Source organism: Stigmatopora nigra, chromosome 11, assembly GCF_051989575.1.
Source record: "Stigmatopora nigra isolate UIUO_SnigA chromosome 11, RoL_Snig_1.1, whole genome shotgun sequence".
NCBI classification, from domain to species: domain Eukaryota; kingdom Metazoa; phylum Chordata; class Actinopteri; order Syngnathiformes; family Syngnathidae; genus Stigmatopora; species Stigmatopora nigra.
This window is the reverse complement of record NC_135518.1, coordinates 14,331,679-14,344,863: the sequence shown is the minus strand read 5'-3', so window position 1 is coordinate 14,344,863 and position 13,185 is coordinate 14,331,679. Positions and strand designations below refer to the sequence as shown.

The 13,185-nt window shown below is 42.7% G+C and overlaps 2 protein-coding genes across 3 annotated transcripts; one reads left to right on the top strand and one right to left on the bottom strand.

Moving 5' to 3' along the window:
• Positions 1-633: 633 nt before the first annotated feature.
• Positions 634-12,457, bottom strand: slc67a2 (solute carrier family 67 member 2). 2 transcript variants are annotated; one of them, XM_077728586.1, is made up of 9 exons: positions 12,254-12,457; positions 11,728-11,832; positions 7,803-8,036; positions 6,895-7,123; positions 3,509-3,596; positions 3,364-3,407; positions 2,402-2,531; positions 1,891-2,100; positions 634-1,607 (listed from the first exon to the last, which is right to left on the bottom strand). In XM_077728586.1, exons 5-9 carry the CDS (start codon positions 3,576-3,578, stop codon positions 859-861), a joined length of 1,203 nt encoding a protein of 400 aa, XP_077584712.1. In that variant the 5' UTR covers positions 3,579-3,596; positions 6,895-7,123; positions 7,803-8,036; positions 11,728-11,832; positions 12,254-12,457; the 3' UTR covers positions 634-858. The 2 variants fall into 2 exon arrangements, with proteins under 2 accessions (XP_077584712.1, XP_077584711.1); XM_077728585.1 differs by lacking the exons at positions 6,895-7,123; positions 7,803-8,036; positions 11,728-11,832; positions 12,254-12,457 and adding an exon at positions 4,298-4,683.
• On the top strand, positions 5,533-7,469 carry tmem182a (transmembrane protein 182a). The gene is made up of 5 exons (XM_077728587.1): positions 5,533-5,967; positions 6,263-6,389; positions 6,506-6,604; positions 6,664-6,801; positions 6,901-7,469. The coding sequence occupies exons 1-5, from the start codon at positions 5,818-5,820 to the stop codon at positions 7,125-7,127; spliced, it is 741 nt and encodes a 246-aa protein (XP_077584713.1). The 5' UTR covers positions 5,533-5,817; the 3' UTR covers positions 7,128-7,469.
• Positions 12,458-13,185: the final 728 nt, after the last annotated feature.

Below are 13,185 nucleotides of genomic sequence, written 5' to 3'. Positions count from 1 at the left end.
TTGGGGTTAGTTAGCCCTCGCTTGCTTACAGGAACTCAACACAACGACCTCGGCTCTTCACCTCAAAATAAACGCGCAGTGCTTCACCTCAAAATAAACGCGAATCTCTTCACCTCCGATAAACGCACACTTATTCATTATAACACGTAAACAACTCGTAAGATATCAAAATAAAATTGATAAACATTGTTTTACCTGACGGACGAGCAACTGGTCTGAGTTGCAATGCACTTGGCACCTGAAGTCAATTAGTTGATGAGCAGCCCAGCTGTCGTTGCCTGCTTGCCCTTCGATTGTCTGGCAACCCATCGGATAGTCTCCAGCAACACTTCGAGGAAAATGTGTACAGAAAAGGATTGAATCAATGAATGATGCATTTGTAAAATTGGCATTATGTTGGTACAAAAGGTCAATAATCAATCATAAAAATAACAATAACAAAAGCAACTCGAAATCTGATTAGTTATAGCAAGTTTTATCGACACTACAGGGCACATAAAACTGATTGTGAAAGGCTCCAGATAGATTTCTGAACCTGGCAACGAATAATGGCTGAAATGTGATTGGTCAAATGCTTAAATTTGAAAACAAACATAAGGAAGCAGCACAACCAGCAATGAAAGGAAGCTGACAGACATTTTGGAATTCTTTAATAAGCATTAATGGACCAAAATAATGAACATCCGTCTGTGATTCAGATATTTTTTTTAGGCCAGCAGAGAAGGAAAATAAAATTTGAGGTCATTTTAACAAAAATGTTAAAATTATTAGTCTTTAAAAAAACTGTGGTAAAAAATAACTTTTAAATATAAAAAAGGCGCTCTGGTCACGTTGGCACACTGGGACGTAAAATCCACGTCAGTCCATTTTTGCACGCCCCTTCCTGTTCCAATGGGGGATTCGAACCAGCAGCACGGCCACGGCTGCCAAAGCCAAGAGGATCCCCAGCGCGGGGGGCCCGCGGGGGCTAAATTCCTGGGCCACGCCCGAAATCAGTGGCGCCAGCACGCGGCCCACGGCCGTCACCGATTGGCCGGCTCCGATCAGCGTCCCGCTGGCCCGCGCCCCTCCCCGCCGCAGCTCCAGGTCGGTGACGCAGGTGCGGCCCACCGCCGTGGAGATGGCGAAGAAGGTGGAGCTGAGCAGCACCTGCCACACGCTGCGCGCCGCCGTGTACAGCGACAGGAGCAGGAAGGTCAGCAGCGTGGAGTGAAGCAGCAAGGCGGCCGTGTCGTCGGCGTACAGCCGGGTGACGGGCCCCACCAGGAAGCCGCCCAGGGCCCCCAGCGTGCTGCTGTAACTGATGAGGTAGCCCGTGGTCTTGGGCTTGAGGGAGAAGCGCTCCTCCATGGCCAGAGAGAAGTTGCTGTAGTACAGCATGATGGCCACCGCCATCAGCAGGCGCACCAGGAACAGGTCCCACGCGTCCGACAAGGCCACCATGCGGATCCTGGAGCCCACCGAGGACAGCTGGCTCCAGAGGGGGCGCCGCTTCCCGGGAACCGCCGCTTCCGATTCGCCCCTTGCGGAAGAAGAACCGTTGCTGGAGCGGGCCGTGCCGTCGCAGTGATGGAGGATGTCGCCCCAGGGGAGCATCCGCACCAGACCTGGAACCAGAAACGCATGCCAATTGTGTGTATTTGTCATTTAAAAAAGATGGAGGGGCTGTAAAACAAAACAAAAATAAACAAGAGTGGACAGAGCTACTGCCACTGGCTTCTTCGTGACTGCGCCATCTTGGGGAAAAAATATTTGGACAATGTCGGCGGGCCGGATTAAAAAGCCGTAGTTTACCCACCCCTGTGCCGAGCCCCCTCGCAACAGCTAAACATTTTTTAAATAATGAGTATCTACACGCAAGGGGGCATAAAAATAAATTGGTTGACTCACCCGCATTGAGCAGGAAGATGGCGGCACAAGCGAAGGCGCAGGTGTAGAAGCCGCCCTCGCGTTCCGTCAGGTATCCCCCAAGCACGGGACCCAGGATGAAGCCCACGCTGGAGGCGGCGTTGAAATGTCCCATGACTAGAGGACGCTCTGTCTCGGACACCAAGTCGGACAGCAGGGCTCTGCAGATGGACAGGGAGTGCTTGAACAGCCCTGAGACGGGAGACAGTCCACAGGGCGCCCGCGTTAGCAAACACACACACGGCTATGTTATGCTAGCACGGGTGGCCAATGGATGACTAGACATTATGTCGTACGGACGACGGAAAAATTGCTAAGAAATGAAGGGAAATAGAACAATCGAATGATTATCCAGGTTTATTTGGATTATCGTTATATACCAAAATGCTAAATTTACATTTTGAACTGGTCAAATGAGCGGTGCCGTATGTCCGGACTATCATCAAACGGAGCAAAAATGACGTTGAGGCTTTGACGGAGGCTCGCCACTCACCCACGGGGATCCGCGAGAGCACGAACAAAGCCATGCTGGTGGACGTTCCCAAAATGGCGTAGCCCAGAGCGCTCAGCAGCAAGCAGGTTAGCAGAGACTGACGGCGGCCCACCACGTCACTCCAGCTGCCCTGAAAACCGAGAAGAAAAAAACATTAAATACATACTTTTTTTTTAAAGAACAATGGGGAAAATAATATGGGAATTCAAATTGACATTCTAACGATATAAAACAGAGTACTATGCAATATTTATAAGCCTTTCTAGATGGTGAAATGTGATGATGGCATGCACACGATTAAAAGCCACCTTCGGTCTGTTGCAGTTCTCAGTTTTAACTCTAGATGGAGCACGTCGCTTAAACATTGTTGCCTTTATATTGAAGTCAATGTGGGAAACTGGAGAGTTCATTATTTTCTTTTGAGTACGTAAACATTAAAACTAATGTAAAAAACTGAGCTCTTCATTGTGTTTTGCTTGACATATTTTATCTTACTTATTTGTTTTTTGTTCTAGTGGTGATATATAAATAAATATAAGTATAGTAGTAGGTAGTGAAGACTGTATTTCCTATTAAGGAAACAACAGGAATAGTTGTATTCAATTTTCATCTAACATACATACACACATGCACATGCACGCCAACACGCATAATGCAATTAGGCCAGAGTGAGTTTGGTGTGTTCTTGCGGACAAGAATCCGCTGCTTGGAGCAACAGACGCCCTCTTATTGGCCTAATTGGTCGCATGACCTTCCAAAGTTATGCCCATGTCATGCCTGAGAAGATTGCATCAGATGAAATACTTAAGACCCATCCATCGTCCCGTTCTCACGTAAAAATAGTTTCTTAAAAAGTGTGCTTGAATGGTGCTAAATTGTGATACTAAAATGTATGGCAACATGTAGGATGCAAATTATGACCTTGACTAGGAGCAAAGGGGATAAAAAAAGTGTTTGCTCACCACGATTGTGCTTGAGAACAGCTGCAAGACGCCATAAGTGGACCCTGTAAACAAAATCAAATAATAATGCAAAGGAGTTTGGTTGAGTAATCGTAATAGTAGTTGGATACTATAAAATCAAAAGAAACAAACAAAAAAATCTTACCGACGATACCCGCAACGGTCGGGCTTGCTCCCAGCGCTTTGACGTGATGGCTCAGCAACGGGATGATCATGCTCACCCCGAACAAATCCTTAAATAATATATAAATATTTGTTATTCAGCCAAAAGATCAACAATAAAAGCAAGGATTAAGTCAAACGTGGCATTTTAGTGTGGAGTCCAGCAAACAACAGGTTTGTCAAGTGCACCTTTCTGCACCTCTTCCTCATACTTTACTCTTATGAAATCTTATTTCCAAGTTCCATGACTTCCCATAAGAAAATATGTTTCAAAATCAGGGTTCTGTGAGATTACAGCGGAGGCTATTTTGTTGGAAAAACTCCTGATTGAAGCCTCATGGTGTGTCATTACGTCTTCTGACGAGAGCGCTGAATTCAATTTTCCACATTTAGTCTTTTTTATTCTTTTTCTTATGCGTCACATAACATTTTGACATCATGGATTTTTTTCCTCCTGCGACACATTTGAGTGACAGGGATGTTTTTGAACATCAGACCCTCATGATCAAGCAGTTTTTGGAGTTGCCACAGCAACCTCTAATGAGGAGCATCATCTGGATGCTTTAGATTGGTCAAATTCATCTCATCTAATACACATTTACAGTTCGAATGATCAGTAAAAGAAAGGAAAATGACATGTTATATGTGATCGTTGTTGTTGTTTTTTAACGAGTTTGCATTAACTGATTACTTTGACAACAATGGGGTAAAAAAAAGCGTGTGGAAAAAGCACATAGAATTCATGTGTTTTAGCTATTGTGACTTTACTCACCATAAAGCCAACTACATAGACACATTGAATAATCCTCGTCCGTCCTCGGCGTTTTTGATACCAAGTGCTACGATTGTGGTTGTTCATCCTGCCGGGGTGACCGCACGGCTACCCAGCGGGCAATGCGGAAGCGCTCATCCGACTCGGGACCCAAGTTTCACGGGCAAAGTCTGCCGTTGCTCCCTATGAAGGGGGGTGGCGGATAAATGGTCCCCTCTGTATCGTCTTTAAAAGAAAGTCCAGATTGACGAGGTCGGAATTTACAACGTGGAAAATTGTACCGTGGTACGGAGGTGGCGAACGAGTCTTGGTAGATGTTTTGTAGCGAGAAACCCCGAATAGACCGGTCCGACCAACCCGTGTTTTACGAGCACGTGGTATCACCCAAAGACGTCAATGCGGAAGTGAATTTCATTCATTTGTTTGTTGTTGTTTTTTAAATAACAGTAAAACTTAGTGAATTGTATACGTGTTTAAATGTGTTTTTACTAGATATAAAATTAAGTTATTGTGAAAAAAACCAACAGGTCGTGAAAGAGAAAAATATTCTGAGCCAAAGATGAATGGAAAAAAAGGATTTAGATTTCCTTCATTATTTAAATAAGCTTATTTTATTTACACAGTAAATTTTCAATTAAAAAAAATCTCAGTCAACAATACTAATTTATGTACTAGTAGTATTTGATTATTATGGTCTGGTGAGAATGTTACACCGCCTAGCGGACAAACTCAGCCATAACAGAAACATACCGCATAACGCAAAATAGTGCACTCACTACTAGTTATCTTTATACAGTAAACTTAAAGTAAGATGTTGCTTTACCACCTTTAAAATACTGAAACTAACCTTTGTTGCTGTGTACCGCAGGATGGAACATAGAACCAGTTTGTAGTCTTTTTTTTAGTACTTTTAAAATGTTGTCACAAGTGTGCAAATGAGCCAAGCACCTACATCAAGGCTCCCTGCTAAATATGCCAATTAGACGCTAGTGGTTGTCACATACCTTTCAACCTATATTTACGGATGACTTGATTCTGTCACATTAAAGTGTAATAGGCCGACGGATTAGAATATACTTGCCTCATTAATTCCAACAGTTAGGAGTTTAAGCAACTGTAGACAACAAATGATATAGCCATCAACGAGGCCAAACTTCTGTGTCACATGCCCTGCCTGAGTTGGGGAGGCAAAATGTTCCAAATTCTCACCCTGACATTCCCCGCGCCACCCCGAGTGTCCAGTTGCTGCTGCCGGTCCAATTCCCTACACAGTTGGAGTGTTTGCCCAGCAGCTGCCTTCACTCAGAGCTCAAAATAGCATAGAGGTCGTGCTTTTGGGGAGGGTGGTTTCTAGATAGAAATCATGTGCACCAAACAGTCCACCGTCATACATACTAGACAAGCTTGACGCGTTGGCGTGGGTCAGCCCAGACGTCTCGACATCGTCACGTGTCCAGTTCGGCGCTGGACGGAGGGCGCTCGGCTCCGAGACATCATTAACCCCCTCCTCGTAGTCTGGGATGAAGCTCAACGTGGCGTTGTTTTTTGCCGGCCTTTTCGGGGCACTGGCGGTGGTCTTCATCCTCCTTTCCTTCGGAACGGATTACTGGCTGCTGGCCTCGGAACGCTGTCATCCTCCGTCTTCTGGTCGTGATGGCGCTTCTGTGGAGGTAGGGGATCAAATATGGTATTTTGAGCCAAAATGGACGTTCTATGAGAGTCAAATGTTGAAGGGAACGTTGTTGTGATGGATTGATGGGCCGTAGTTGATGGTAAAATGGACTGAAGAGGTTTTTAGATGAGGAAAATTGCTCTAAAAATAATCATGTGAGTTTGTTGTGGTTACTTTGGGTTTGTCCTATCGTGCCATTCCTGATGACCAAACGTCCGGCGACCAAACGTCCGGTCACGAAATATGATGACCCTAAGAAAACATCCCTTATAATTCCTTTTTTTCCACTTCAGGATGGAGAAATGCCAGTACGGAATAGCACCGGTGGTGTAACTTTGTACCACGAGGGCTTCTTCTGGAGATGTTCCTTTGGAGGCAATGGGCAAGAAGAAGAAGACCTGCTATGGACGCTTTGGTTCAGTAAGTCAACATTTCAAAATATGGGCTCCATTTTCAAGGCATTTTCAGTATGTCAGCCAAGAAAGTTCTTCTTGGGTTCTCCATGATGGCCTTTTCCATTTCTTCCCTCCTTCCAGCCAATCAACCTCACTCCAAAGTGTGCACGCCATCCTACTTGTTCCCCTTCCCGGTGTCGCACCAGAGCCACAACGCCACGGCCTACGAATCGGCCATCAGTAGGTATCCTTGGCTTTTTGTTGCCTTCACCGTGTAACCGGTGTGGTTCTTTCTCAAGTCTACAGAGGCTTCTGGAGTATCTTCATGCTGATTGGCGTGGCGGCCGTGGTTCTGGCGGGGTTCTTGGTCATCTGCGCCGCCCCCTTCGCCAGCCATTGCTTGTACAAAACGGGAGGTGGCTTCTTCCTGGTTTCGGGTAAGATTTGCTTCCTTGTGTCATTCCCTCTCAACTCTTTAGCCACACCCACTGTAAGGTCAAGTGAAGGAAAGTGAGCCAATGTATCCTCACCTTTAGGTGTCTTCCTCCTTTTGGTGGTGGTGATGTACGTCCTGTGGCTGGAGGTGTTGGACGTGGTGGACGTTTACGTGGATTACCAACGTTCGGGGGCGTGTCCAGATTTCCAGTTGACCCTCAACTACGGCCTTTCCTTCATGTTCGCTCCCGTTGGGATATTCTTCTCTCTGTTGGCCGGTCTTCTCTTCCTCCTCATCGGCCGAACCGTCAAGGTTTATTATCACTAAAAGGGGAGCATTTGAGATTGGGATTAGGTCCTGAAAAAAAAAAACAGAGTACTGTATAAAATTAAAATGTAATATGGAATCACCTTCCTCCTCCTTTTGTGAATTGTTATTCCTTTGTTTTTTCTTTATATTTGCATGTAATGGCACCATTTAATTAAAAAAATAACACTTCAAAAATCAGTTTTAACATCATTAGTGCCTTTTATCAAATGTTCTAAAAGCAGTTTCCTATAATCAGTTTTACTGCATAGTAAATAAAAAAACAAGTTGTACTAGATTACCAAATGATATACTACAACATTGTCTAGACGTCGTGTGGATGATATAACGTGTTAAATTTACGATATATTCAGTGTAAAAAACTAAATAAATATGTATCTACGAATGAGGGCTCTCTGTGGTTTATGTTGGGCGATCCAAAAATGTTGTTCTCGGGGGACTTGGCATGGATGAGGGGGCTCACACCGCTCCGAAAAGTCGGTGTGGAGAGAGGGTGAAGATCTCCAAGTGGCCACAAGAGGGCAATGAAGCACCTGGAGAGCCTCCATGCCTAAAAAAGGGAAAAGAAAGGAAGGGATGCCCCCCGTTTTGCTCCCTGAGTTGAGCCTCCATGTGGAGCGCATGTGGTGTTATGCATCTCATCACAAGTTGAGAAGAAGATGAGAGAATTCACACCTCCCGGCTGACAGACGGATGCTAATTTCACTCATGAATGGAGCATTTGATCGGGAATGAATGGACGCCGTCGCCGCCGCCGCCATCCAATCTCGTGCGTCTCAATCGACTGTGCGCTTCTTTTCCAGGTTGGACTCAATTTAGACGTACGTCTCGCTATCTCTGCAAAAAATGGGGATTCACACCTCCAAGATTCACACAGGATTTGTAGTCCCAAGGTGTCCTCACGACTTCCTGAAAAGGACACAATAGTGGAAGCATTAATGTTGTACATGTATATATGATATTCATTAGGCCTGCTAAGACCAATGTGGTCATTTCTGGGCTAATCAAGTCGTACATTACAGAAAATAGTGAAACATTCAAAAATGAAGGCTTCAAACTGGTAATTAATGGTTGGAGGAATTAAAACATGAGGTACTAAAAGCAATTAGACAAGTCTACATTTCATAAACACTATAAAACAATGCAAAATGCCAGAAAACAAAGACAAAAAAATACGTAAACAGATGTAGGGGGGATGGGGGGTATAGGATTTAACCTTTGCAAAAAAAAAAAAAAAAAAAAAAACGAACAATAAAAATCTTGATTTGAAAATTTAGTTAAGTTAAAATGAGTATTTTTGGGAGGGGCTTGGCACAAATAGTATTTCTATTCATTATTCAGAGAAAATGACAAGTCAAATCAACAAATGTTAAGTAGGCATGTGATATTATTGCTGAAAATGTTCAATTCTAACAATTAAACATGATTTAAGGATTATTCAACACGAAACCTATGATAAAAATAGAGTTAAATACGCACATGACCTGAATAATGGGTAGTAAAAGGGAAAACCATGTTTTTTAATTTCAAATTTTGAGCTGTGGGTCACGTCAAGACAGAGCGCCAAGGTTGCCAGATGCTAATATAATGTAAGATATAATCACATGATTAGTTCAGGCTTTACCTGCAAAAAATAAATAAATAAATACAATAATAAAATCAGGTCTCTCGGGAATGATATTCCTTATCTGCTTCACTTCCTGGTTTGAATGAAATCCTAATAAGATTAAAAAAAAAAAACATGCTTGTGTGGTATATGATGTGCTACATCCACAGCTTTTAATGTGGCGGGGTGCCTCCCACTCCGCCGTGTCATCAGAGCGGGACTTCCAGCTGAATTGAACACTGTTCTGCATGATTGCCCGTGATAATTGTGTGTTGATAGGCAGAGCCGGCCGGCCGGCCGGAGATGGAGTGTCATTTCCACACACAGATTCCTAAACAAATACCTGACGACGACGGCCCGAGGTGGACCAAATAAGCAACGGGGTGAATGAAGATGAGGCCACACGCCTTATAGCAGGAAGAAAAAATGAAATAAGCAGCCCAGGAAAATCAAAAACGTTGGTCGGTTGGAAACTAGCCCTTGAAATGTCTCGTTTTGACCCGAATCTAAGACGATCCCCTTTTTCTCGAGACTCAAGTTTGACTTTTAGAACAACAAATTAATTTTTTACACTGAAAAAAATGTCAGTACATCCGAAATGAATGATTATAACAATATGTTTGACATGTCAGCATGTTTTTTTTTGGCAAATGGCTGTCCATCAATTCGAGGAGGGGCTCTAGCACCCCCGCGAGCTTAGTGGGGATAATAAAGAAATCCTCATTTGTCCACAAGCCAGTTGACATTCTTTTTTTCAAGAAGGAAGAAGTTATGTTGACGAGTATTAGCGCCCGCTAGCTAGCGGTGATGGTGTCTCATCTGCCCTAATGGCGCGCGGCACGCGGGTCAGGCTCCATTTAAATATGGCGGTGGGCCCCTGATGTATATTTGCATTGCATGAACGGGATGGCAAGTCGTATTACACGCCGCCGTCCACTTTGGAGGGAGTTTTACATAATTCCCCATTGGGTAGTGAAATCATGAATAGACAATGGACTGTATAATTGTGGGGATTTACAATTCAGAGGACTCCATCGTGCTGTCATCAGCATGCATAATTGAGGGCTTGCCAGCAGGGGCGCCACCCCGTCACCCCCAAAATCAAACGCAGGTCACTCGACAAACAAACGGGAATGGACACTTTCCTACTTGGCGGAATTTCCATTGGTTTGACGCCACCTGCTGTCAAAACCAGCCTTCAATAGCGGCCCATACGTTATCAAATCTCATTCTACTTGTATATTGACAAAACAAGTCTATGTCTAAAATGTATTTTTCTGTGTCTGTATTCTCGCCCTCTTGCGACTGTGACAACAACATTTCCAAATACGGGATGAATAAAGTTATCCAACCCAAAAAAGACGCGTTAAAAGTTCCATTTGATCTGTCGAGAAGTCCACCTGCAGGCCCACTTGGACCCCCTATTTGGACCCCCCCCTACTTAGACCCTCACATCCTCACTTGGTTTGACTTTTTACGCATACAAATGACATTCCAAAGTGCGTCCGGCCGGCTTTCTCTTTCTCTCTCCCTCTCTCGGGTTTCAAAGGCATGCTAATGTCTAACGTCCATTTGGACTCTTGCATATTCATTCAACTTTGAGCCGCTCAACAACACTTGGGCTCATTTTTTTCTTTTTTTTTAAATGGTAAAATGAGTGGACGTACGGTAGGAGAGAAGAGAACGTTTTCGCATTTGTCACTTTGTCCAAACATTTTAGAGAGATCAACTAGCGCGAGTGGCCTTTATTTGGATTCCAAAGGCGAGCGAGCCCACCCGGGGCCGTCCATTAAAATGCGGACGTCCAAACAGCTGATGGATCCCGTCATAAATATTCAATTTTTTACCTCTTGCCTTAATATTGTAATGCGCCCTTCAACTAGACAGTCCAAACAGTCATTACACTTGAAAAAAGGGGGTGTCATTCTATTTCATTGATTATTTTTAGGCCGATTTTAGGTTTAGATTTGCTAAGGCATTCATTATTAAACATGATATACATGTGACAATTCCTAAAAAATAATTTCACTATGTTGTCATTAATGTTTTACTTCAAAATAAAAACGTAATTTTAAAATAAACAAAATAAAATGCTAAATATACTTGAATTGAGTACACAAAATTCAATAATAGCCTCATATTAATTATTTTTTGCTAAATATTTAATCTGGCAAAATCAAAAATGGAATTTGCATTCTGAATAATCCAATAGTAATATTTGTAGTATACTGAGCTCTTAATTAAAGACTATAAAAGTAGATTTAAACTAACAGATCTTTAAGGTCAAATGAGCTCATTAAATATACAGTACTTTAAGTCTGTAAATAAAACGTTATTTTTGATCAATTTGAAGAATTTAATACCAAACTATGCCAAAAATACCTTAAATTATACTTTGTAAATGTGTAAGGGGACTAAAAAAAGTTTTACTGAATCAAATGCAATCTTTAGAAGAGAAAAGTACAAGTTTAAACATGAGCCCTAAAGCCCTTTCTTTAATAATAGCTAAGGAATTAAAAAAACTAGAGCAAAGACCCCTTCCTCCACAAAGAAAAAATTAAAAGGTAAACTAGAATATTACCTAAAGTCTTCTAGAATGTAGCACGCAAATGCCCCCGGTCTCTTCTGATGTTTATTAATGTTATTTTGCAAAAACCAAGGGTCATATCCGTTGGCCTGACGCGTGTCGCGGCGTATCACCGTGCGTGGGTATAAAAACACATCGAATCAAACGTCTTAGCATATTTAATGGAGAGAAATTATGTACAAGTGTAATGTAACTATTCAAATGACTGGCACTCCCTTTGTCTGCTGCTTGTTCATGTGTATTCATAAGAGACCCGCTCGCTCGCTCACTTCATTAAAGCAACATTTATGAAAATGCCGGATTAGCCATTTAAATGATTGCAAAGCAAATACGGGACGCCAATTATTAACAATTCAACTACGCCGCCGCCATCGCTGACATTTCACCCGCACGCGCCTTAAACTTACTTGGTGGATGCGAATGGCCGTGACAGGGTGGGATGGAGGGTTTACGGAGGGATGGTAGACTCTCCCGCGGCTTGCTTCGGGGGTGTCCGCAAATACATACAAGACCTGGGCAAGAAAAAATATGGTTGTAAACAACTATGTCGCAATTGAATTGGGTAACTTTATTCGTCCTGTATTTGGGAAATTTCATTGTGACAGTAGCAAGAAGGGAGAAATGCAGTTATATATATTTTTTTAGATAACTAGAATAAAAATACTAATAATAATAATAAATAAAAAACAAAATAACATAAAATAATTAAATAAAACAAATGAATAAAATAAAATTAAAAATGAATAAATAAATAAAATAATAAATACAACTAATACATAAAAAACATATAAATAGAAATAAAATAAAGAAATAAAATTAAATAAATAAAATAGAATAAAATAAATAATACTAATACTATGCCAAATCTTTTTCAAAATGGTATTGGTATTTGCTAAAAATATATATATTTGCTTCCAATGAATTGACACAAACCTGCTAATTTAGCTTGATCATCGTCGTCTTCTGGACTCGCAGAAGAAGAAGGAGGCCAGCCGGCGCGTTTCCTCCACAAAACCAGAGCCGTCCCGCTCGACTGGCGCTTGCCGCCGCCGCCCGTGTGCTTTTTATACGCATTTTTGCAGGCATAACAAAGGTACCTTTGAACCCGAGTGGCGCTGACATTCCCTGAAAGTAAAATCAAAGGCATTTTGCAATGGTAAAAGTATACTTTGTATTAATTGAAGTATAATCATATCAGATACGGTGAATAATGTATCACCATGCAGATGTTTGACGCTCACGTATTCATGTATTCCTTTTCCGACCATAGTACAGCGGCAGCGGCAACAACGGAATCCAGCCCGGTGCCTCGCTACCTGGATTCGCTCAAGACGAGGAAAGAGCATTGGAGGGGGAACTTTGGCGGACTTTTCGGCGTCCGACTTTTAAGCAAACTTTTATCACGTAAAGTGGAGGGGGGGGGGGGGGGGCGAAGGGTCGCGGGTAGCGAGCGAAAGGCCGCTAAATGTTAACGCAGATAAATAAACATGATTTAAAAGAAGCGTCAGCTCCTGTTAGGACGGGGGGCGCCGTGCTTCATTTGTTCCGGCGCTCCGAGGGGATCACGAATATTTAATCAAGTCTTTCTTCCCACAGACATGAATAATCACACGTGGACCAGAAGGGAGGAAAGAAGGATGCTTATCATTTACATACTAACCATTTCACTTTTCATTTCAGGGGTCGCCGCGCCGCGCATTAGCCGCTATGACCAATCACATATTTAGGCAAGGATGGAAAAAGGAACTTGTTGTTGTTAGGAATGATTCATGGCAACTGATAAGTGTTAGACATTTTAGAATTTGGGATATTTAAGGCCGTTTTTTTATCATTTTGGTATGAACGACCCTTTTAATTTGTTCTCT